The sequence below is a fragment of the Notolepis coatsorum genome, assembly GCF_963971535.1.
Source record: "Notolepis coatsorum genome assembly, chromosome: 3".
Classification (NCBI taxonomy): Eukaryota; Metazoa; Chordata; class Actinopteri; order Aulopiformes; family Paralepididae; genus Notolepis; species Notolepis coatsorum.
In genome coordinates, this window is record NC_140167.1 from 12,513,409 (window position 1) to 12,540,621 (window position 27,213).

At 42.8% G+C, this 27,213-nt stretch overlaps 1 protein-coding gene across 1 annotated transcript; it reads left to right on the forward strand.

The window, feature by feature from the left end:
• Window positions 1-730: 730 nt before the first annotated feature.
• map3k9 (mitogen-activated protein kinase kinase kinase 9) lies at window positions 731-26,340 on the forward strand (the record flags this gene model as incomplete). Its single annotated transcript, XM_084309962.1, has 12 exons — window positions 731-1,145; window positions 4,817-5,230; window positions 9,400-9,580; window positions 11,919-12,067; window positions 13,467-13,642; window positions 15,780-16,020; window positions 17,205-17,330; window positions 18,621-18,756; window positions 21,553-21,665; window positions 23,734-24,567; window positions 25,640-26,000; window positions 26,220-26,340. The coding sequence occupies 12 exons, from the start codon at window positions 731-733 to the stop codon at window positions 26,338-26,340; spliced, it is 3,267 nt and encodes a 1,088-aa protein (XP_084166088.1).
• Window positions 26,341-27,213: the final 873 nt, after the last annotated feature.

Sequence of the window (27,213 nt, forward strand, 5' to 3'; positions counted from 1 at the left end):
TGTTTATTTGATTGTTTGTTACGTTGATTGATTGTTTTTTACTCCTTGCTATGGATTCTGTTTTTATTTCAGGGAATTATGCATGTAAATTAACCTTCAGTTGATTATTTTATTATGCTTTATTATTTATTTTGTTTTTGGGATTCAATAACAAAATAAAGGAGACAATTTGAAAATAAAATGAAAATGCTTTGTGTGTGTGTTTTAATGTCATCATCATCGGCTCAGCAGGCATTGTACGGTAAATGTGTTTTAAATCAGGTTACACACAGCCAACAACAACACGGTATGAAAAGGGTGTGATCATAATTTGACGTTGAGAGGTGAAGGTGGGAAGGAACCAACCTTGACTGATGTAACCGTGCGCCAATCGAAAGCGAGAGGATGATTCGCACATCGGCACAATTGGCTTAGAATAATAAAGACCATTGCGCTCAGGCAGTTACCGTTACAATGATGACGGCTGGGTGCAGCAGTCGTCGCACTGTGCTTTCAATACCAACAACAACAATCTAGAATTGCATTTTATATTAGGGGCGAACGAAAACATGTCGCAAAGAAGGAGTGATGTTGTTGATTTCCGCGGTGGCATCGCTGCGGGATTAGCCGCTACTTAGTGCAGCAGTGGCCGCCGCAGGAGGCAGGGCGCTCCGACCCTCGCTCCTCCTCACGTCAGGTGTATGCGCGCCTGCAGTGATCCTCCAGGTCGCCCCTGCTATGGATCGCTTCAATGGATGTCTTCAAACCTGCTTTGGGCAATAATAGTCTGAGTCCCGGTCGGGCTTGCGTTTCCTCCTCGAATGAGACGGAACCCGATGTTTTCTGCTGGCCACCACCGGAGGAGAATGGCATCATCAGAGCCGCGCCGGCTGCAGGATCAGCCGCCCCGCCTGGCTCCTTCTGGACGGCCGTGTTCGACTACGAAGCCGGTGCGGAGGACGAGCTCAGCCTGCGGAAGGGGGACCTGGTGGAGGTCCTGTCGAAGGACTCCCTGGTGTCGGGGGACGAGGGCTGGTGGACCGGGATGATAGCGGACCGGGTTGGCATTTTCCCGTGTAATTATGTCAGCAGTGTGAACGGCATCTCGGAGAAGATCCTGGACACGTCGGAGCAGGACTGCGATTTCTCGGTCCCCCCTCTGCACCGTGAGTATAGTGATCCATCCATCCCATTGTGCTGCTGCATACCAGAGCAAATTAAACTATCATTAAAACATATCGCATTAAACCTAGAATGTTCCCTTGTGGTTTTTTAGTGAGACACCGTTCAGACCGGTATATGATGCCATTATGCGTTTTTTGTGTGAGTATAGGCCCGCCTCATAAATAACAAGGTATCCTCAGTCAATGTAGGCCATGCAGCTTCAGGACCGTTATTCATCATCAGACTGTTTCCTGTCAAACAAGGCGACCGGCGGCGCTCCATCAACACACCCCGCCTTGCTGCTCGGGTTTCATAGCACACTGCTCGCCCGTGCCTTCTGCAGTGTGATATGTTTTATTAGATAATAGTGTTTATTAGCCCTTTTCATCATCAGATATAAAGGCACTGTATTGGCGCTGCGGGTGTACAGAGCATCCCAGTGTTATATATATGTTATGATGAATTGAAAATGGGGGACCCTGATGTAAACAAGACGAAAGTCTTTCTCTGGTCTGCATCCCCTTAACAATTGTGTGTATTGAGCTGTACTGTACTGTACCCATTCTGCATTCTGTTAATAAAGTTTTCAATCAATCAATCAATCAATCAATCAATCAATGGGCACCCCATAAGGCCCTATTTATACTCCTGTTCAGTCCCACCCCGTCACAGCAGCTCTCCGAGACGGGAATGGAGAATTGTTGTTCAAAATGTTAAAATTGTGTCAGAGAGGAAATAGCTTCTTCTGCGTGCAGCAGGTTGAATGTCAGGCCGAGGCCTCGAGGCTCAAGTGAGACACAGTGAGAAGCACAAGCAACAATCAGCGATAGTGCACTGCGGCCGGCCGGAGTCATATTTTAAAGAACTGCTGACTGTGATTGGCCTTTTTAATAGACAGACACATAGTGTGTTGTGGAATTCCATAGCTGCTGAACAGGCCAATATCGTTTGAACTAGTTATCCTACTAAACCCTCTCTTAGCTGCTGCATCCTCCACCAGGGGACATGTCTTGACCGGTATGTGATTCTCTATGATTGATGGAGATGAGGATCCATGTTGTTTGGGTGCACGGCATTACTTCTGCTGCTTTTCCATCTCTCACACTCAGAGGCAGGTGGCCTACTTGCATATAACATCCCACCTGAAATATTCATCAAGGTCAGTCTGCTTTGTAGACTATTGGGGGGGATCTGGAATCAGGTGTTTACAGCCCGATCCCAACACAACACTACACAATACAACACAACTCAACTCAACACAACACTACAACACTATACTACACTACACTACACAACTCAACACAACACTACAACACTACAACACCACAACACCACAACTCAACACAACACTACAACACTACTACACTACACTAGTTACTACACTACACTGCACTACACTACACAACACAACACAACACAACACTACACTATACACTACACAACACTACACTACACAACTCAACACTACAACACTATACTACACTACAACACTACACAACACAATACAACACAACTCAACACTACACTACACTATACACTACACAACACAACACAACACAACACTACACTATACACTACACAACACTACACTACACAACTCAACACTACAACACTATACTACACTACAACACTACACAACACAATACAACAAAACTCAACACTACTACACTACACTAGTTACTACACTACACTAGTTACTACACTATACTACACAACACAACACTACACTATACACTACACAACACAACACTACACTACACAACTCAACACTACAACACTATACTACACTACAACACTACACAACACAATACAACTCAACACAACACTACACTACACTACACTAGTTACTACACTACACTGCACTACACTGCACTACACTACACAACACAACACTACACTACACTACACTGCACTACACTGCACTACACTACACAACACAACACAACACAACACTACACTACACTACACTGCACTACACTACACAACACAACACAACACAACACAACACAACACTACACTACACTACACTACACTACACTACACTGCACTGCACTACACTACACAACACAACACAACACAACACAACACTACACTACACTACACTACACTACACTACACTACACTACACTACACAACACAACACTACACTACACTGCACTGCACTACACTACACTACACAACACAACACAACACAACACAACACTACACTACACTACACTACACTACACTACACTACACTGCACTGCACTACACTACACAACACAACACAACACAACACAACACAACACAACACAACACAGCACTGCACTGCACTGCACTGCACTACACTACACAACACAACACAACACTACACTACACTACACTACACAACACAACACAACACTACACTACACTACACAACACAACACTACACTACACTACACTGCACTACACTACACTACACAACACAACACAACACTACACTACACTACACTACACTACACTACACTACACTACACTGCACTACACAACACAACACAACACAACACTACACTACACTACACAACCAACACAACACAACACTACACAACACTACACTACACTACACTACACTGCACTACACAACACAACACAACACAACACAACACTACACTACACTACACTACACTACACTACACTACACTACACAACACACCACAACACAACACAACACAACACTACACTACACTACACAACACTACACTACACAACACAACACAGACACACTGTCTCCAGCACTATAGGCAACACTTGACGTAATATAAGTGAACTGTCCTTGAATGGAAGCACTTAGTGAAGATGAGTCTCTTTTATATAGCTTACATCATTTGTTCGTCTCTATCTCTCTTTTAACCTTTTCACTACCACACTACAGAAGGTTAACATTTCACTACCACACTACAGAAGGTTAACCTTTCACTACCACACTACAGAAGGTTAACCTTTCACTACCACACTACAGAAGGTTAACCTTTCACTACCACACTACAGAAGGTTAACCTTTCACTACCACACTACAGAAGGTTAACCTTTCACTACCACACTACAGAAGGTTAACCTTTCACTACCACACTACAGAAGGTTAACCTTTCACTACCACACTACAGAAGGTTAACGTTTCACTACCACACTACAGACGGTTAACGTTTCACTACCACACTACAGACGGTTAACCTTTCACTACCACACTACAGAAGGTTAACGTTTCACTACCACACTACAGAAGGTTAACGTTTCACTACCACACTACAGACGGTTAACGTTTCACTACCACACTAGTACAGACTGTCTGTAGTGTTGTAGTGAAAGGCTAACCTTCTGTAGTGTGGTTGTGAAAGGGTTAACCTTCTCTATCGTCGCAGTGAAAGGGTTAATTAACCCCTCGGTAGTGTGGCAGTGAAAGGGTTAACCGTCTGTATTGTCGCAGGGAAAGAGTTAATTAACCCCTCGGTAGTGTGGCAGTGAAAGGGTTAACCCGTATGTCATCATGAATTGAAAATGGGGGACCCTGATGTAAACAAGACGAAAGTCTTTCTCTGGTCTGCATCCCCTTAACAATTGTGTGCATTGAGCCGTACTGTATTGTACCCATTCTGCAATCTGTTAAATAAAGTTTTCATTCATTCATTCATTCATTCATCATTGTGTACGTCAGTGTTGGAGATCGAGTTCTCGGAGTTGGCCCTGGAGGAGATCATCGGCGTGGGCGGCTTCGGCAAGGTGTACCGCGCGGTGTGGCGCGGCGCCGAGGTGGCGGTGAAGGCGGCGCGGCGGGACCCCGACGAGGAGGAGGGGCAGACCCTGGAGAGCGTGCGCCAGGAGGCCAAGCTCTTCGCCATGCTCAGCCACCCCAACATCATGGGCCTCCTGGGCGTGTGCCTGCTGGAGCCCAACCTGTGCCTGGTGATGGAGTTCGCCCGGGGCGGCCCGCTGAACCGGGCGCTGGCGGGGAAGCGCATCCCGCCCTGCACGCTGGTGGACTGGGCCGTGCAGATAGCCCGCGCCATGCACTACCTCCACAGTCAGGCCATTGTCCCCATCATACACAGGGACCTCAAGTCCAGCAACAGTAAGAGTGTTTCTTCTTTTGTGTGTCTCTCTTCCGTTAGTGTCTATGGTTGTTATTATTACTGGACATTATTAGGAATACTATCACATAGCCTGCTGTGTGTGCATGGCCCCCCCGCTTGTCATGTTTGCAAAGTTGGAGTTATGAGGGTTAAAACGCCATAACGAGCCGAAGAGCAAAACCTCCTATCTGCATAAAAAGTGGGGGGAAACCCTCCTATCTGCACTTTGCAGGCACTCATACCTGGTCGGTATTGTTAAAGGGGAACTATTTTACTATTTCTTTCACTATTTGGGCACTTTTACACAATTCCTGTGAGTCTATGGAACACCTCTGTAAGGTTTTGTTTTCTCCAAAAAATTCATTGTTTTGTATTTCTAATCAAGTCCTCAAAAACAGCATTTTTCTACCTCATTATCTTAAGCCGTTTTGAGGCTGGGCTCCAACCACTGTGTGGCCTGGTGCCAACTGCCACATCAACTGCCACATTATTATGCAGCTGAGAAATCTCTGACATCACAGATATGCACATTTTCAGATGACTCAGTTCAGTGAGGGTGAATATTGTGAGAGGAGAATTGGAAGAATGCGCCAATATGAGAATTAGAGACATAGATCCTATTAATATAAGTCCACATAGCTAGGAAACAATGCTAAACACTGCAAAAAGGCCATTTATAAGATAGTTCCCCTTTAACACATAATATAGTAATATAGTCCAAAAACAGTGTATTGTATTGGGTATACTTGAAGAAAATTGCATTCTGCACACTTTTTTGTTGTTTTCTCAAAAAGGTAAACATTTCAGATAGGAGGTTTTGCTCTTCGGGCATCGATACGTCAGACAGGTGATCATCAGTCATTATAACGGGGTGCAGTCACGTAGACGACGTGTATGTTTTTGGAGTTGTAATCTTGCCTTTTACTCGAGCTGGATCCCTTAAATCCCAAGCCTATTACCGAGGATTGTCACAACGCTCTGCCTCAGCCTTCCTATTGGACATTCAAATGACATATGTCTCGCCATTGGCCCGTTCCCCCCGGTGATAAGCTATGGTACTTGGGTGCCATTGGCTGTTTCATGGCGTAAGCTATACTCTAATAGTTGCCGTCCTGGGCTGTAGAGGGGAAAGCCCCCACACCCTGGTGACAACAGTGAGAGTGCAGGACAGTGTAAACAAACCCACATGCTGGCACGGGTCAAGTCAAGTGTCCCGTCAGGTGTCCCTTTATTCAGGTGCCATAGCAGCAGGGGGAGGGGAGGGGGTACAGGCAGGAAAAAGATAATAATAATAATAATAATAATAATAATAATAATAATAATAATAATAATAATAATAATAATAATAATAATAATAATAATAATAATAATAATAATAATAATAATAATAATAATAATAATAATAATAATAATAATAATAATAATAATAATAATAATAAATAATAGAATAGAACATAATAATAATAATAATAATAATAATAATAATAATAATAATAATAATAATAATAATAATAATAATAATAATAATAATAATAATAATAATAATAATAATAATAATAATAATAATAATAATATAATAATAATAATAATAATAATATTATAATAATAATAACAATAATAATAATAATAATAATAATAATAATAATAATAATAATAATAATAATAATAATAATAATAATAATAATAATAATAATAATACTTGTATATAATCCTTATATACATACTGTACTTATACACCTGCATATAACCCATATAACTCTGTATGATAGCATGTACAATAATACTGTATACCCATACATACAGTACATTTATTCTTACCGTATATATATATATATATATGTGTGTGTAACGGATGGTATCGTGAAGCGTAGTCAAGAAGGGCTGGGGTGAGTAGCGGTGCTATGGGTTAAACTCACTCTCACATCCTCAAAAGACGCATAGACACGGTACAAAGAAGTGAATTCACCTGTGTTGTTGCACACGGCGTGGCAGACCCGTGTTCGAATCTCCCTCTGGGCATCGAAGTTTGAGGTGACGTTGTCACAACCGTTACATATATATATCTATCCACATCTGTCTGTACATACCTGCATATAATCCTTTTTACATATCTGTAGATACTATATCTATATCGGTACATATCCCTTACCTACTCTTACTAGTTAAGTTGCTGGCCAGTATGACTTACTACTATAGTGTCTTTGTACCTGTATGTATCACTGTACATATTAATACTACAACTCTGTACATACATCTGATTAGCACTATTACTCAGTGGTACTCATTTATATATTTTATAACTAGTCTAATCACCTGTACATTGTGTATTACTATTGCACTTTACTGTTACATTTGCACTCTGGTTGGATGCCAACCCTCTTTTCTTTGTACTGTACTGAATAATAAACTGTATTTGTATAGCACCTTTCATACAGGGGATTGCAGTTCAAAGTGCTTAACTTTGTGCTGTATAATCTGCTGTTTAATGACAATACATTTTAATCTAATCTAATAATAGGGCATCTCATCGACATGTGATGCTATTCATATTACGTCATTATATGATTTTACTGTGCAGTAGTTGTCCCAAAAAAAAACTGCTTGAGCAACATCCATCAAACATTTTGGAATCAGACGTATAATTTTGCAGATGTGGTGCTGCATGTGGTGAGAGCAGCCTTTTAAATTTTTTATTTTTTTTATCACATGTAGGTTAGAATAAAGCTTATGCAGCAAACTACGAATCCTGGACCCAACCGAGGAGAATGAAACCAAAATAAAAAGAGATACGAATAAATGTGAATAACAATATTGACATGTCCTTTGGACCCAACTAAAGTAACGCTTGCCTCACGCAACAAAATAAAACTGTGTTACAAGACAAACCAGCTTAGTCTCTCCCCCCCCTCCCCCTTCCTTCCTTCCTCTCTCTCTCTCTGTTAATTTGTGACCAACTCGTCAATTAAGGAATTACACAACATCAATCAATCAAGTGTCTTTTTGTTTAATACCTTGAAAAGACTCCATTTACGGGGGTGTTGTTGACCTCCACTCCTTTCAGCCGCACATCGCCCCACGTGTTTGGGTTTTAGTCTCTTTGGGGATGGCCCTCTGTAACATTAGAGGCACATTAGTGGCAGATGACGGATCCCTTGATGTGAACCACAGCCTGCAGACACACCCTCTCTCAGCTGGGCACAGCCACAGCAGATGGCCTGGCATTGTACATCTGAATGGGGGGGGAGAGAGAGAGCATGTGGTTAGGTGGAGAGCCCGTTTGCCGATGTTTTGCCGGGACTTGGGGTTGTTTTTCGACTGCCTAGCAGCAGTGCGGGAGGGAGGGTGTGCCAGCCAGGGGAGGCTATTTCTGTTGGGTTAGGGTGTGCGGGATCTGGGCACAGTTGAGTTTGCACTCTTGTGTAGAAGATGCCTAAGTATACCTACCTAAGTAGGGGAGAGACAGTGGCTCAGGAGGTAGAGAGAGCAGGTCATCTGGTAATCGGAAGGTTCCCGGTACGATTCTGGCTCCTCCCGTGGGGCGGCGTGTTGAAGTGTCCTTGAGCAAGACGCCTCCTCTTTAACCCCTAAACTGCTGTCGATGAGGAGCTTGGCACCTTGCATGGTCGCCCCCGCCGTCTGTGTGTGTGAGTGAACGGGTGAACGTGAGTCATACGTTGTAAAGCGCTTTGGATGAAAGGACTATATAAATGCAGTCCATTTAATGACATTCTTGGCATTGATCAAATTCTGTATTTTTCTTCTCTATTGTCTTGATGGCTCAGCTTTTCATGGCTTCTCCCTCTTTTCTCCCCTCTCTCTCTCTCTTACATTATTGTGCTTTCATCCTTCCTCTCCTCTTATCATGGCCTTTCTCACAAACCGCACCCTGTTTTGTTTCGTTTCTGTGTGTCTTACTTTTTTTTTGCGTTCTCACACGCAATGCGTTTTATCATCATCACAACCCATTGCTACTGTACCACCACCACCAACAACCCCTTTACTTCCACCAATCCACCCAACCCATCCAAAACACGATTGTTTATCCCCTTCCCCTGCCCCACCCTCCTCATGATCACCCCCCACCACCACCACCACCACCACCACCATCCCAATCGTCACCGTGGACGCCCCGCATCCCGTATATATATATATATATACCCACCCTAAGTCCTGATCCTAGAACGGGTGGAAATGGAAGACCTCAGCAACAAGACCCTGAAGATCACAGACTTTGGCCTGGCGCGAGAGTGGCACCGGACCACCAAGATGAGCGCCGCCGGGACCTACGCCTGGATGGCTCCCGAGGTCATCCGCTCCTCCACCTTCTCCAAGGGCAGCGACATCTGGAGGTGGGGGCGGGGTGCCGGGCGAGGCCCGATTAATGCAGACGAAAAAAAAAAACTTGACGCATCTCGTTTATTCTCACCGCGTCGTAGATTCATTGAGAGCCGGATATAGGGAGGGAGAGTCACGAGCGGCGTCATACACTGTGTTTCTCGTCATGCGACGATTGCTTCATTTAACATCATACGATTACGTGACAGTGTGATTCCATGTAATAGCTATGTGTTTACATGGTTTATTTACATTGTTTATTTGGTGGAAATAGATTTTTTTATAAGGTCAGCATGTTCAAACGACAGTAAATGTCAAAGTGCTGAAGTGTAAACATAATTGTGCTACGCTCCCATCTAGTGCAGGAAATAAACAATGGCATAGGGCAAAATTACCAGCATTAATCAAATATTGCTCCCAGATTTGCACGGACAGTTGGCAAAGAATGCCCCCCCGAAAGCCTCCCGGATAATTGCGGCAGTCTTGATATATTAATTCAGTCACATATTACAATTGATTTCAGTCATATCTTGTTACTATCTTATCATTTCATCTTATAAGCCATATAATGACGACATTCCATCCACAACATTATAACGTTATAAACAAGTTCTTTTGATTTATAGGATATATTGTGATATTTTGATTTGAAGCACTGGAAGTGGTTATTTTATGAATATAAGCAAATTGACCCAGAATTTCACAAAAATGCCAGTGAAAATAGGTGACAGTTTTTTTTCTTCTTCCAAGTTTTCTGACCTGCTATCCCGTTCATTTTCATATAAGATACTTAAGATAAGATATTCCTTTATTGATCCCCTTGGGGAAATTCAGGCATCATAGCAACATGGAGGAGGGGGGGGGGGAAGGCGGGTATGGGCAGGGTAATAGTAGAAGACATAATAAAGGCAATCAAATTATAGTACAGTAGAAAAGTAAAAAAATAGGCAGTGTAAACAATATAATTAACTCTGAATATATGCATTTGAGCAAGTAGGCAGTGTATAGAACGACATTCAACACTCCATCTTAGTCCTCTTCCTCTCCACTGCTTCAGACACACAGAACACCAGCAGCACCAGAGGAGCCTAGTCACTAGTCACCTTGTGTTCTGGACAGAGGCTCCTGTCAGGGGGCATGTGGGCTCAGTCTGCAGGGAGGAGGGCCAACAGTAACTGCATTAGCCGGGCCAGCTCAGCTATTCCTGACTGGATGTGGGGTTTCCCTTTCTAACCGGGGATTAAGAGGTGATCGCTGTGGGAGCCAGGAGGGGAGGCTGAGTGAGCAGCGGTGGCAGAGACTAAATTTAGTCCTCCTCACTCAGGAACCCTGCGTCTGTCTGGCTGCTGCCGCCGCTCACCTCATGGATAGTTGGTGAGGAGGGATGAGATACTAGTGTCGGATATCGGGGCTGATTCCAGGCTAAAACAGGGTATTTGTTACACTAAAATCGGACACCAAGGCCCACTGGTAACATCATGTCAGATATACTGTATCAATGCAACATGACTTGTTCTTCTCAGTTTCTGGCACAGATTGATTATATCTCAATAATTTTGGTCCAAAGATCCCAAAACAATGGTCTAACCCGCTATACATTATGGAAAATGTGTGTTCAGTAGAAAGATATCCGGCTGAAAGCTAGCCTAGCTTAGCACAAATGAATGGAAGCGGATACAGACCAGCTAGCCTACTAGCTGTTGGCCAAAAACACCTCTCCCAGAGTTTTAAGCTTGAGCTAGTGGTCCATATACGTCGTATACATGTGTCAATCAACGTTGATCTGTCACAGTATGTCCATCAGCATTCTACTAATTCTGCTAATTCTGCTAATTCTACTAATTCTACTGACGCCTTTCTGTAATTTCACCTTTTTTCTGTCTTCCACTGATATTCACAATAATTGCTGGAACACAAAAACAGTTCATTCTATTTCTATCCACCAGAATGTTTGAGAGCCTATACCAGCTCGTAGTTCATTCCACATGTTCTCTCCTCTGGGAATAGATTTCATGCAAAACAAGTGACAATTTTATGACTTTTTAGTTTTTAAATGAATTCACATTCATGAACATGTTCAGGATGATTCACCACTGTTTGTAACTTACTTTCTTTCTGTCTTTCTTTCTTTCTGTCTTTCTTTCTTTTTTTCTTTCTTTCTTTCTTTCTTTCTCTTTCTTTCTTTGTTTTTGTCTTTCTTTCTTTCTTTCTTTCTTTCTTTCTTTCTTTCTTTCTTTCTTTCTTTCTTTCTTTCTTTCTTTCTTTCTTTCTTTCTTTCTTTCTTTCTTTCTTTCTTTCTTTCTTTCTTTCCTTTCTTTCTTTCCTTTCTTTCGTTCCTCCTCAACATTGAAGTTATGGCGTACTGCTGTGGGAGCTGCTCACAGGAGAGGTACCGTTCCGGGGTATTGACGGCCTAGCGGTGGCGTACGGAGTGGCTATGAACAAGCTGGCTCTACCCATCCCCTCCACCTGCCCAGAGCCCTTCGTACGTCTCATGGAGGGTAAGAGGAAACAACTGTAAGGGCTTTATTCTAAAACATCTATACAGTACTCTCAACCGGGTAACAATTGTCACCTGATGTTTCTTATTCAATATTTCAAAAGTACAGGTGTTTGTTTTGCACAGAAGTGTAATTCTTTAAACAAAGGTTTACAGAGGAGTTCAAACCTGTATGCCAGAAATAAACTGTACGAGTAGATGACACTTTCCACATCATGGATATGTTTATTCTGCAGGTTCTGCAAGGTATGCAGTCCTCAAGTTCAAGTTTAAAAATTGCCATTTTTCTGGGTGCCAGTTAAGAGGTTAAGATAGAAGCACAATAGAATAGAATATAATTTTTTTTTTTATCCACTTTTTCTCCCATTTTCTATATTTTCTCCCATCCCAATTTCGTATCGTCCAATTCAACCCTCCCCTGTCACGGACATTGTTTCTTGCCTCCCACAAGCCGGCTGCAATGTGGACTAAGTCATACATAGCACAAGTCCCCTCCGGTACTTGAGGTAACAGCAGTCGCATCTTTTCACCTGCGCAGCTCGATCTCTCAGTGTCGAGGAGTAACGCGTGGGAGGCTCACGCTGCCCCCGACACTTCCTGATTCTACTGCGCAGGCGCACCAACCGACCTGTAGGAGTCGCTGTCCACAACGCCCGATCCCCACCCATCAGTTTCCCACCCCCTAATACGGCCAATGTGTATTAGTATGAACGACCAGCTAAACTGAAAGCAATGTGGAGCGCTGGGCTCGAACAGGCAAGCCCAGCGTCTCCGTCATTCGTGGCGAGCGCCTTGCCCACTACGCCACGTAGCCGCCCAGAATAGAATATAATTCATTATGAAATAAAATATAGGCTAGGGCTGTACAACTGTAAATAAAGAGGTTGAATAAAATAAAATGGGATATAAACTAGATTAAATATAGCACAATAGAATATAGTACAATTATAAGTAAACATTTTAATTAAAATAGGCCAGGGCTGTACAACTGTGCAAGATGTGGTCAAGTATATACACTAATTAGAATTATTTTTAAATACAGTGGGATGGGATAATTAGCAGGGCTGTGCAATTGGGCAGTTATGTGCAAGAGTATGAACAGCAAAGTGTATATAGCATTTTACTGTATATTGTATATTCCTCTTTACTTACTTTTTTTAACTTACTTTTTACTTACTTTCTTACTTACTTTTTTTACTGTATGAAGCACACTCTCAGGGGCTCATACAGAACCAAGCATTTCACCGTAAAGTATGTGTATTTTATTGTGATATTTAATAAACAAACTTGAACTTGAACTTGTATGAACAAGTATGTTTTTATTGTATATACAACAAGTACAGTATGTGAACCATAAGATAAATGTGCTTCACCCTGTTCTCCACTCATCACCACCACAGACTGCTGGAGCCCAGACCCTCACTTCCGGCCGCTGTTCACCAGCATCCTGGACCAGCTGACGAGCATCGAGGAGTCCGGCTTCTTCGAGATGCCGGCCGAGTCCTTCTGCTCCCTGCAGGACGACTGGAAGATAGAGATACAGGAGATGTTCGATCAGCTGAGGGCCAAGGAGAAGGTATGGATGACCGTTTCATATTTATAATGAAACACAAGATACGTGTTCCCCTAATGATGTAAAGGATAAGCGCTCAATGAAGAAACCCAATCCCCTTGACAAACATCTTGTTAGGGCAGGGGTTGGCGGAGCCCAATAGCAGAACACAGGAGGTTTTAATGTTTACCCCCCAAGCAGACAGGTTTACAGGTACAGAATGTGCAACAGGTACATGAATGTGCAATGGACAAGAGCAGGTGCACTCCTTGTGCAGCACGGGGTGTCCAGGTGGGTGGTGTCTCGGAGCGGTGGTCCTGGGCACAGAGAGAACAAGATTAGGACAAGGTATTTCAACAAGGATAGAGTAGCAAGGCTAGGGTTCGTCGTTGTACCTAGGTAGTTAGGTTAACACTGCGACGAGGGTAGAGCAGGATCCGTGGGCTGAAGTAGGGGTTCGTTGACGAGGGAATCCTTCACAGCCGCGTTAATTAGTGTCCCTCTGGCAGCGTGGGAATCCTGGGGTCGGATGCTGCCCATATAAGGGTGTGAGAGGATGAGGGGTGAGGAAGGCTTCCGCCGTGATGGTGTGGAAGGAGGAGGGGTGAAGAAGGCTCTCGCCATGACTATGACACATCTATGCTACTCATAGTAGGATACTCATAGGGGTAGGATACTGTAAGATTACAGTATTGACAGCTTCCTCGTTGATTGTTACTGTATCACCGTCCGTGAAATCTCTGCGTTGTGTCTTTAGTTGTTGATGATGGTTGTCTTACTTGGAAGTCGACCCTCCCCCATACTTGCTGTAACACTGTTCACCCAGTTAATGCACCCGGACAGAAGAATGTACTGGAAACGTGGTCTCTTTATCAGCGGGATGTTTATTTTCATAAACATAGCATCTCGTACAAAATGAAAAGTCTTTGATGGTCTAATGAACCTAGATTAATAGATTCATCTCTCGATACGCGCTCTGTGGCTGCGGCCTATCTGTTAGCCTGTAGCTATCTGTTCTGTTAGCCTGTAGCTATCTGTTCTGTTAGCCTGTAGCTAGCTCTGTCCTCATGGTCGTGGTTTCCCCTTCCCCCTGTCTGTGTCTCTACAGTCTCAGCGTTTATCACACACACACAGAGGATCCGCCAAACTAAATATCTACATAGATATGTACAGTACTTTACCTACATGTTATAACCAAATGAAAACCAGTGATTTCCTTCAATACGAACCCGGTTTAGGGTATAGGGTGTAGGGGTAGGGAATAGGATACAAACCTGGTTTAGGGTAAGGGGTGTGGGTGCAGGATGAAATGTTTCAAATGTAAATGGTAAATGGCTGCTTTTTTATATAGCGCTTTTATCCAAAGCGCTTTACAATTTGTTACTTATATATTACCCATTCACACACCGATGGCGGAGGCAACCATGCAAAGTGCCAACCTGCTCATCGGGAGCAATTAGGGGTTAAGTGTCTTGCTCAAGGACACATCCACACGCTGCCCAGGAGGAGCGGGAATCGAACCGGGTACCCCCGGATTGCCAGACGACTGCTCTACCTCCTGAGCCACTGTCTCTCAGGTATTGACAATGCCGATGCTACATACCCTACCACATAGCCGCCAATGGCCACCACAACCCACCATGTCGATAGATAGGCAGCAAGAGTCTGAATATCACCAGGGTTACCAAGTGGGCACCTCCCTTCACTGGTGTTTCATCAAGTACTATATTTATGTTATAGTACTATAACATGTACTATGATGTAGAGACTCATATCTGTTGGTAAATCATTGTTTACCTTTTCATGGAATAATAACTGTATATTAATTTCAACATACATTGTTTAATCAATCAATTAAAAACGTAAAGTCAGTGCGGCTGGGTAGCGCAGTGGACTAAGCACTCGCCTACCACTGCAGAGACTCTGGGATCGAATCCAGCTGTCAGCGGTACCTCCGCACACGTTACGTTCCCCCAGTGAAACTCCTCGCTGTCAGGCGAAAAGAAGCGGCTGGCGAGGAGGAGGCATGTGGTAGTTCTCTACACCCTCCCCACGCAACGACCAGGAAGGGCTAAATTGGGATGGGTGAAAAATACAGAAAGCCCAAAAATAAATAGAATAAATTTTTTTTGTAAGTTAAAGTGGAATCTCCTCTTGACAGGAGCTGCGGTCGTGGGAGGAGGAGCTGAGTCAGGCGGCGCTGCAGCAGAAGTGCCAGGAGGAGGCGCTGCGGAGGCGCGAGCAGGAGCTGGCGGAGCGGGAGATCCACATCCTGGAGCGCGAGCTCAACATCATCATCCACCAGCTGTACCAGGAGAAGCCGCGTGTGGAGAGCCGGCAGGGCAAGTTCCGCCGCAGTCGCCTTAAGCTCAAGGACGGGAACCGGATCAGCCTGCCCTCAGGTACCGTGAGCCGCGCCCTGAGCTGCGCCGGAGGGCTGTGTTCCCTGATAGGCTGTTCCCTGATAGGCTGTTCCCTGATAGGCTGTTCCCTGACAGGCTGTTCCCTGATAGGCTGTTCCCTGACAGGCTGTTTCCTGATAGGCTGTTCCCTGACAGGCTGTTTCCTGATAGGCTGTTCCCTGACAGGCTGTTCCCTGATAGGCTGTTCCCTGATAGGCTGTTCCCTGATAGGCTGTTCTCTGATAGGCTGTTCCCTGACAGGCTGTTTCCTGATAGGCTGTTCCCTGACAGGCTGTTCCCTGATAGGCTGTTCCCTGATAGGCTGTTCCCTGATAGGCTGTTCCCTGACAGGCTGTTTCCTGATAGGCTGTTCCCTGACAGGCTGTTTCCTGACAGGCTGTTTCCTGATAGGCTGTTCCCTGACAGGCTGTTTCCTGATAGGCTGTTCCCCGACAGGCTACTCTTTTCAGTCTACTGTATATACTCAGTGGTGGAAAGTAACTAAGTATTTTTACTCAAGTACTGTACTTAAGTACAATTTTGAGCTACTTGTACTTTTACGTGAGTATTTTCATTTTAGGGAAAATACTATCCCTCCATTACATTTCAAGGGAACATTTTTACTTTTTACTCCATTTACTGCATTTATCTGAACCCATCAGTTACTAGTTACTTTAAAGAAAAAGACTTTGAAGAAAACAAAGAAAACATTTGCTTTGTGGGTCAGTTCAGGAGTGTGACTGGTTCACACTGGCATCTGATATTGGCCACATTTAAAAAATAATGTGAACAAAATAAATCTGATCTGAGCAATAAATCAGAATTGAGCACTAAGGCTTGCACTGTGACCATTTGCCTATTTGTGTGGGTGTGTGTGTATGTGTGTGTGTGTGTGTGTGTGTGTGTGTGTGTGTGTGTGTGTGTGTGTGTGTGTGTGTGTGTGTGTGTGTGTGTGTGTGTGTGTGTGTGTGTGTGTGTGTGTGTGTGTGTGTGTGTGTATGCATCAATGTGTGTGTTGTAGTGTAGTGAGTGTGTGGATGGGAGTAAACAGAGTATAAATGTATCTGTATCTTTTGTGTTGCAGTGAGTTATGATAAGTTGTAAAAGTAAAAAGAATCTTTTATATAAATAAAAAATAATAATGCCCTCCCCTAAAAGTGAACACCTGTTTTTGGCTCCTCCAGATTTCCAGCACAAGATCACAGTGCAGGCGTCTCCGTCCCACGACCCACGCAGCAGGAGTTTACTGGGCAGCGGGTCCAGCCCTCCCTCCAGCCCCCCGATGCTGCCCCGGCTGAGAGCCATCCAGCGTAAGTGTGGCGTAGATATGTGGTGTAGTATGTTGTGTAGATATGTAGTGTAGTGTGTGGTGTAGATATGTTGCCTAGATATGTTGCGTAGATATGTAGTGTAGTGTGTGGTGTAGATATGTTGCCTAGATATGTTGTGTAGATATGTATCGTAGATATGTTGCGTAGATATGTAGCGTAGATATGTGGCGTAGATATGTAGTGTAGTGTGTGGTGTAGATATGTATCGTAGATATGTTGCGTAGATATGTAGCGTAGATATGTTGTGTAGATATGTATCGTAGATATGTTGCGTAGATATGTTGCGTAGATATGTAGCGTAGATATGTGGGCGTAGATATGTGATGTAGTGTGTGGCGTAGATATGTGATGTAGTATGTGTCATAGATATGTGTACATTTATACTTAAGTGAAAGTATTGGTACCGTCTCAAAATCGTACTTGAGTAAAAGTCAGAGTATCTGGCTAAAAACACACTTGAGTAAAAGTCAAAAAGTTTCTACTTTTAAATGTACTTAAGTACTAAAAGATTTTTGTAAAAACGTTATTCTTCTGATAGCAGGTGTTTAATCAAAGATCCCCGCTTTATAGTCTTGCACAAGGACCAATCAGCATGGGTATGGGCGGGTTAATTTTCCATTGATGGGGATTTGATTTGCTGTTTTTAAATAGTACGGCCGCAGGATTAATAACATTAGTTCGGCCACAAAAACAAATATGCCAGATATGTACTCATCATTTTCTATGACTATGAAATACTGTATATAATTTAGCAAAACAACGACAAAAAAAAACACAACAAATTATCAAGTGGCCAAAAAACCTTAGTTGACTAAGATGCTAATGTGACCAATTCATCGACTACGAGGGGGCAGCCTTACCCTATACTTCAACTCACTGCACATTGTCTACCCATAGGCTCTGTGAGCCCGTGTGGATTTAGAGTAATTTGTCATGTTGTGAAGAGCGTCTTATTTTGTGTGCTTAGTAGACAGTGTGTTCGCTCTCCGAGAGGAACTTGCTTCCATAGCCAACCTTTCCTTGGTGTCGGGTCCCCAGATCCACAGATCTCTACCAACATGGATTGTCTCAGGACAATTCTGTTGTATCTTATTTTACATATTGAAGATGAGTACAAAACAAAAGATGAATCGCCAGAGATCTGTGTCGTCTCTCCAAGCTTCCCCATGGATAATTCACGATAAACACTTTCATGTTTGGCCCTTTGATGTCGATGATCGGCTAAGTTGAATCCGCTTGGAAACCATATCTCTTGTTGTGGTGTTGCAGTCACTCCGGGGGAGGGGTGTACCGCCTGGGGACGGAACGCAGGGTTCCAGGATGAGGAGGAGGAGAGGAAGGGCTCCAGGAAGACGGGCAGATCCAGGGGGTCCGGGCCACAGAGAGAGCACAGTGCTGACTGCAGGTGTCTGTCTATCCATCTATCCATCCATCCATCTATCTATCTATCTATCTATCTATCTATCTATCTATCTATCTATCTATCTATCTATCTATCTATCTATCTATCTATCTATCTATCTATCTATCTATCTATCTATCTATCTATCTATCTATCTATCTATCTATCTATCTATCTATCTATCTATCTATCTATCTATCTATCTATCTATCTATCTATCTATCTATCTATCTATCTATCTATCTATCTATCTATCTATCTATCTATCTATCTATCTATCTATCTATCTATCTATCTATCTATCTATCTATCTATCTATCTATCTATCTATCTATCTATCTATCTATCTATCTATCTATCTATCTATCTATCTATCTATCTATCTATCTATCTATCTATCTATCTATCTATCTATCTATCTATCTATCTATCTATCTATCTATCTATCTATCTATCTATCTATCTATCTATCTATCTATCTATCTATCTATCTATCTATCTATCTATCTATCTATCTATCTATCTATCTATCTATCTATCTATCTATCTATCTATCTATCTATCTATCTATCTATCTATCTATCTATCTATCTATCTATCTATCTATCTATCTATCTATCTATCTATCTATCTATCTATCTATCTATCTATCTATCTATCTATCTATCTATCTATCTATCTATCTATCTATCTATCTATCTATCTATCTATCTATCTATCTATCTATCTATCTATCTATCTATCTATCTATCTATCTATCTATCTATCTATCTATCTATCTATCTATCTATCTATCTATCTATCTATCTATCTATCTATCTATCTATCTATCTATCTATCTATCTATCTATCTATCTATCTATCTATCTATCTATCTATCTATCTATCTATCTATCTATCTATCTATCTATCTATCTATCTATCTATCTATCTATCTATCTATCTATCTATCTATCTATCTATCTATCTATCTATCTATCTATCTATCTATCTATCTATCTATCTATCTATCTATCTATCTATCTATCTATCTATCTATCTATCTATCTATCTATCTATCTATCTATCTATCTATCTATCTATCTATCTATCTATCTATCTATCTATCTATCTATCTATCTATCTATCTATCTATCTATCTATCTATCTATCTATCTATCTATCTATCTATCTATCTATCTATCTATCTATCTATCTATCTATCTATCTATCTATCTATCTATCTATCTATCTATCTATCTATCTATCTATCTATCTATCTATCTATCTATCTATCTATCTATCTATCTATCTATCTATCTATCTATCTATCTATCTATCTATCTATCTATCTATCTATCTATCTATCTATCTATCTATCTATCTATCTATCTATCTATCTATCTATCTATCTATCTATCTATCTATCTATCTATCTATCTATCTATCTATCTATCTATCTATCTATCTATCTATCTATCTATCTATCTATCTATCTATCTATCTATCTATCTATCTATCTATCTATCTATCTATCTATCTATCTATCTATCTATCTATCTATCTATCTATCTATCTATCTATCTATCTATCTATCTATCTATCTATCTATCTATCTATCTATCTATCTATCTATCTATCTATCTATCTATCTATCTATCTATCTATCTATCTATCTATCTATCTATCTATCTATCTATCTATCTATCTATCTATCTATCTATCTATCTATCTATCTATCTATCTATCTATCTATCTATCTATCTATCTATCTATCTATCTATCTATCTATCTATCTATCTATCTATCTATCTATCTATCTATCTATCTATCTATCTATCTATCTATCTATCTATCTATCTATCTATCTATCTATCTATCTATCTATCTATCTATCTATCTATCTATCTATCTATCTATCTATCTATCTATCTATCTATCTATCTATCTATCTATCTATCTATCTATCTATCTATCTATCTATCTATCTATCTATCTATCTATCTATCTATCTATCTATCTATCTATCTATCTATCTATCTATCTATCTATCTATCTATCTATCTATCTATCTATCTATCTATCTATCTATCTATCTATCTATCTATCTATCTATCTATCTATCTATCTATCTATCTATCTATCTATCTATCTATCTATCTATCTATCTATCTATCTATCTATCTATCTATCTATCTATCTATCTATCTATCTATCTATCTATCTATCTATCTATCTATCTATCTATCTATCTATCTATCTATCTATCTATCTATCTATCTATCTATCTATCTATCTATCTATCTATCTATCTATCTATCTATCTATCTATCTATCTATCTATCTATCTATCTATCTATCTATCTATCTATCTATCTATCTATCTATCTATCTATCTATCTATCTATCTATCTATCTATCTATCTATCTATCTATCTATCTATCTATCTATCTATCTATCTATCTATCTATCTATCTATCTATCTATCTATCTATCTATCTATCTATCTATCTATCTATCTATCTATCTATCTATCTATCTATCTATCTATCTATCTATCTATCTATCTATCTATCTATCTATCTATCTATCTATCTATCTATCTATCTATCTATCTATCTATCTATCTATCTATCTATCTATCTATCTATCTATCTAATATCTATATCTTTTTACAGTATCTATCTAATCTATGATTACAGTAAATTGGCTTCTGGCTCATGCAGTGTCACTATTAGCCTACTGTGTGTTTTCATTATTTTTATATATATATATATTTTTGATTCCTTTATTAACCTTTAACCTTTAACCTGCATCAGTGTGAAGTCCCAGCATGAGGGGAGCAGACAGCGCTCCTGCAGTGCCCCTAATCTGCGCAGGTCGCCCCGACACAGTCCTGCAGTGCCAGGCGTGCCAAGCCTTGTAGAGATGGGTAAGGAACATCCAGTCAGCATGTTTATCCTCCCTGCAGTCTGAGTGCTCTGTGCTATATAATACATTACAGTAGTATACATCTTTAGTTTGCTGTCTCTTCTTATTTACTGCAAGATCAAAGGCTAAATTAATTGGATAATCACATTAAAACATCTTCAGATTGACTTATTTTCTGTGTGATTGTGTGCGGTGTGTGTGCGATATTGTGAATACAATTATACTACAAGAAGAAAATACAAATAATTTTACGATTGTATATTGTATTGTGTAATATACTTATTCAAAGGATAATGCATAATGGCAAGTATGATATTTATTCGTCTAAAGGAGGGTTATGACCGTCGCAAGACAACCACAATGACACTCCACAATGGTCGAACAAACTTCCCACCACAGTCAGGACAGTCAGGACAATGCACTCTGCTACTAAGGAGTCTATCTTGTGTATATTACTACCTACTATGCTAATATGTCTATACTACTACCTACTATGCTAATATGTCTATACTACCAACTACTATGCTAATATGTCTATACTACTACCTACTATGCTAATATGTCTATACTACTACCTACTATGCTAATATGTCTATACTACTACCTACTATGCTAATATGCCTATATTACTATCTACTATGCTAATATGTCTATATTACTACCTACTATGCTAATATGTCTATACTACTACCTACTATGCTAATATGCCTATATTACTATCTACTATGCTAATATGTCTATATTACTACCTACTATGCTAATATGTCTATACTACTACCTACTATGCTAATATGCCTATACTACTACCTACTATGCTAATATGCCTATACTACTACCTACTATGCTAATATGCCTATACTGTATACCTACTATGCTAATATGTCTATACTACTACTATGCTAATATGTCCATACTACTACCTACTATGCTAATATGTCTCTACTACTACCTACTATGCTAATATGTCTATATTACTACCTACTATGCTAATATGTCTATACTACTACCTACTATGCTAATATGTCTATATTACTACCTACTATGCTAATATGCCTATATTACTATCTACTATGCTAATATGTCTATATTACTACCTACTATGCTAATATGTCTATACTACTACCTACTATGCTAATGTCTATACTACTACCTACTATGCTAATATGTCTATACTACTACCTACTATGCTAATATGTCTGTACTACTACCTACTATGCTAATATGTCTCTACTACTACCTACTATGCTAATATGTCTATATTACTACCTACTATGCTAATATGTCTCTACTACTACCTACTATGCTAATATGTCTATATTACTACCTACTATGCTAATATGTCTCTACTACTACCTACTATGCTAATATGTCTCTACTACTACCTACTATGCTAATATGTCTCTACTACTACCTACTATGCTAATATGTCTCTACTACTACCTACTATGCTAATATGTCTCTACTACTACCTACTATGCTAATATGTCTATACTACTACCTACTATGCTAATATGTCTATACTACTACCTACTATGCTAATATGCCTATATTACTACCTACTATGCTAATATGTCTATACTACTACCTACTATGCTAATATGTCTATACTACTATGTTAATATGTCTATATTTACTACCTACTATGCTAATGAATGAATGAATGAATGAAAATGTTTTTTTAAAATGGACACCACAGCCACAGTGGACAGACCAGATGCGCTGTTTTGCGTGTTTATAGCACAAGTGCTAGTTTTCGACACTAGTCCATTGAGGCTTTTCTAAAAGATATAATATAAAATCAACAGTAAAATACAGAATTAAAATCACAAATCGGAACAAATAGTTATCAGAGCAAGAGTCCATGATCAAAACAACAAAACCAGTCTACATAATTATGTGAGCACTGCTGCGTTGATTTCAGCCATACCTTGAGTCCTTGAGAGTTGTACCCTTCCTGCTGACTTGTCGTACAGAACTTGTAAGTCGCTCTGGATAAAAGCGTTTCAGCTAAATGACTAAAATGTAAAAGTTTAAATGACACAGTCCTGTGAACCATCTTCCTCCCCCAGAGAACGAAGACTGCTGCGTCTCCGCCGAGCCAGGGGCCTCCCCCGGCCAGTCCCTCCTCTGCATCCCGTTCCACAGGGAGGGCCACAGCAGCAGCGGGGGCCACAGCGCCGACAGCGACGGAGGGGAGTACTGCCCCAGCGTCCCGGTCCCCCCGGAGACCCCCCCGAGCAGGAGGAGCAGCCCGGGCGGGGCCCGGCGCTCGGAGCTGGTGCTGCTGGGCTGCGGGGCCCTGCTGGCGGCCGTGGGCCTGGGCGTCAACCTGCTGGCCGTGGCGCAGCCCGAGGAGAGCGTCAGGCCGCGCTGGGAGGGCTTCTTCCACAGGACGGGCGGCCAGCGGCGGAGCACGAGTCCCACCACCCGCAAGCTGTTCCGGAGAGACAGCCCCATGAAGCCCTCGGTGCCCCCGCTGCCCGAGCGCCCGCTGCCCGCCTCCTTCACGCTGCTGTCCCTGTCGTCGGCGTCCGACTGCAACTCCACCCGCTCGCTGATACGGCCCGACAGCGAGGAGCTGCTGGTCTGCTGCCGCCCGGCCCCGGCCCCCGCCGCCTCGCCCCCCCGGGCACAGGCCCCCCCGCCCTCCGCCGCGTGGCTGCTGCCCCCCGTCTCGCAGGCCCTCCTGCCCCCCCCGCAGCCCCTCCTTAACCCGCTGGTCAACACTCGCATCGAGAGCTTCAAGCGCCACCCGCGCCAGTCGCTCACCCCGACCCACGTCCCCTCCGCCCCCAGCGTGGTGCGTAGCCTGCACCGGACCCCGTCGGACGGGGCCATCAAGAAGGGCTGCTCCGCGAGCGCCCTCCAACCTCTGCCGGAGAAGATGGCGCTGGAGAACACAGGTGTTTGTCCTCTAAGAAATACAGACTTGCATGCCGGCAACAGAGATATTTACAAAGATACCGCGATAGTTAAACAAACTATGATATGTCATGTATAAAGGTCTGATGACCACACAGAATAGTAACTGGAGCCGGCTGCACATGAACAAGAAACAGCCTCTCTCAGTAAATGCTTTTAAAACATTGTCCCAGGTAGGTAAGAAAGACACAACACCAGACGTTTTCCAAATAGTAAATCATATATTTAATGGAGGTAGGGCTTTAAACCTCCTCCATGGTGATCAGGGAAAAAGGTAGGGGAGAACAAACAAGGTATACATACAGACAAACAAACACTTAACAAAATATCAACGTGTCCATCATAGGACACCACAACTAGGAGGATTAATCCACACCAAGTGGTAAATGGCACCGAGCCACACAGTATCGCGCCACAATACAGCTAGGCGAGAAGGCAACCTCCTCACTCCACTCTGGAACGTGGCAGTGATTCAAATGAGGCGCCCAGACGTGTGTGTGCTGTCAGGTATTTGTCCACCCGTCCCTCTCGAGGTGATTGCCATCAGCTGTCATTCATTAGGCAATCAGCACTCTTCAGTGTAGGGATGGGCGGCACCTGACAGGAAGAGAAAAAGAGACAGCATTAGCTATCATGCACACACACACACACATCACATACAAAACATAACATATTTACATATACTAACCTGATGTTCAGATGGTGTCATAAATACAGTAATAATGGTAATGACCAACCCACGTACCCATGTACGTCACACAATGTAGAGAGATACTGAGAGATATGAGAGACAATGCATTGTACATTTTAGTTTTGTATATTCTATATTGTGTATAGTGTTTTGTCTTTACTTTTTTACTGTATGAAGCACAATCTCAGGAGGCTCATACATAACCATGTATAATGAACCTTATATGTGACAAATAATACAAAACGTGAAACTTGAAGGGAGCGAGCCTTTGGTAAAGTATTTGTTCATCTTGTTTAGTGCTCAGTGAGGCGTTACTCGTAGTAATAATAACCGTCCCCCCTCTCTCTCTCCGTCTCCTCCAGGGCTTTGCTTCAGGGGTTTAAAGGACGACTGCTCGGGGGTGCCCCGCCTGCCCGACCCCAACCTGGTGTTCCCCCCCACGCCGCGGCGCCGCTGCGCCCCAGAGCGGCCCAAGACCTTGGACTTCGTGGCCCGGCCGCGGCCCTCGCCTCGGGCGCGCTGCGAGGTGTTCTGGGCCGACCCGAGGCCCAGGGGGAGCAACAACGGACAGGGCCCGGGGGGGAGCGGCGAGTCGCCCGCCCACACCTCCAGCACGGAGACCCCTCCCACCGTGGAGTTCGGGGGGGGAGACGTGGCGGTGCTGCCGACCCCCATGGAGGCCCCGACGCCGTACTCCCCGCGCAGGAACGGGGCCCCGACGCCGTATTCCCCGCGCAGGAACGGGGCCCCAGCGCCGTACTCCCCGCGCAGGAACGAGGCCCCGACGCCGTACTCCCCGCGCAGGAACGAGGCCCCAGCGCCGTACTCCCCGCGCAGGAACGAGGCCCCTACACCGACGCCGTACTCCCCGCGCAGGAACGAGGCTCCTACACCGTACTCCCCGCGGAGGAACGAGGCCCCTACACCGCACTCCCCGCGGAGGAACCTGCTGGACCAGCGCGACGACGGCCAGTGCCGGGACGGAACGCAGCCGCTCTGCAGACCGGAGATCAGCTTTCCCAAAGACTCACCGTACCACTATAGGCCTGGGTTCTGGTCCTAGGTCAGTTTCCCTCCATGTATCGGCCCTGCCTGTGTCAAAGCTGACGTACAGAGACGGTAGGGTCTAGATCCCATCGCCGCCGCGGGAAGGACGTTTTTACATGGACTTTTACACTTGGAGGTAGCAGGAACGGGTTAAAGGGGCACTTCACCAAAAAAAAAACAATGCTTACACACACACACACACACACACACACACACACACACACACACACACACACACACACACACACACACACACACATCCAAAAACTCTAAACAGTTTTGCACACGTTGATTTAGTTTGACAGTTATTGAGAGTAAATGAGTTTGAATGTGGCCACCAGTGATGTCATCGGGGACACTGAATCCTTGTCTTGTGGTAGTAGCAGTCCCTAGGAGACAATGTATTACTATTTCATCTATTTAATCTCCATCATTTCATGGTGCTGTAATTGACGCAACAACACAAGGATTCAATGTCCCCGATGACATCACTGGGGGTCAATAACTCAATAACTCTCAATAACTGTCCAACTAAATTAATGTGTGCAAAAACGGTAGAGTATGTGTGTGTGTGAGAGATTATGTGCAAAACATAATCCCTTTTAGGTAATGGGGACATGATGGGCAAAGCGATGGTGTCTAGACTCACTACTACTCAGAGCGGATTGCCATTGGTACAGTACGACGTGAGGAGGGGACTTCCGCACTATTAAGGCTTTGGATTGTTAACGTGTCCAGAGTGACAGAAGGATTATTTTCTTTTGTTTGGTTGCTCTCTCTCTCTCTCTCACTTGCAGACGCCCTGTCGTTTGTCATTCGGTTCACGCCGGCAAGGTTTTACGCTCCACCGAGCAGCAGATGTGAAGTCGAGGGTGAAGCGTCACGAGGC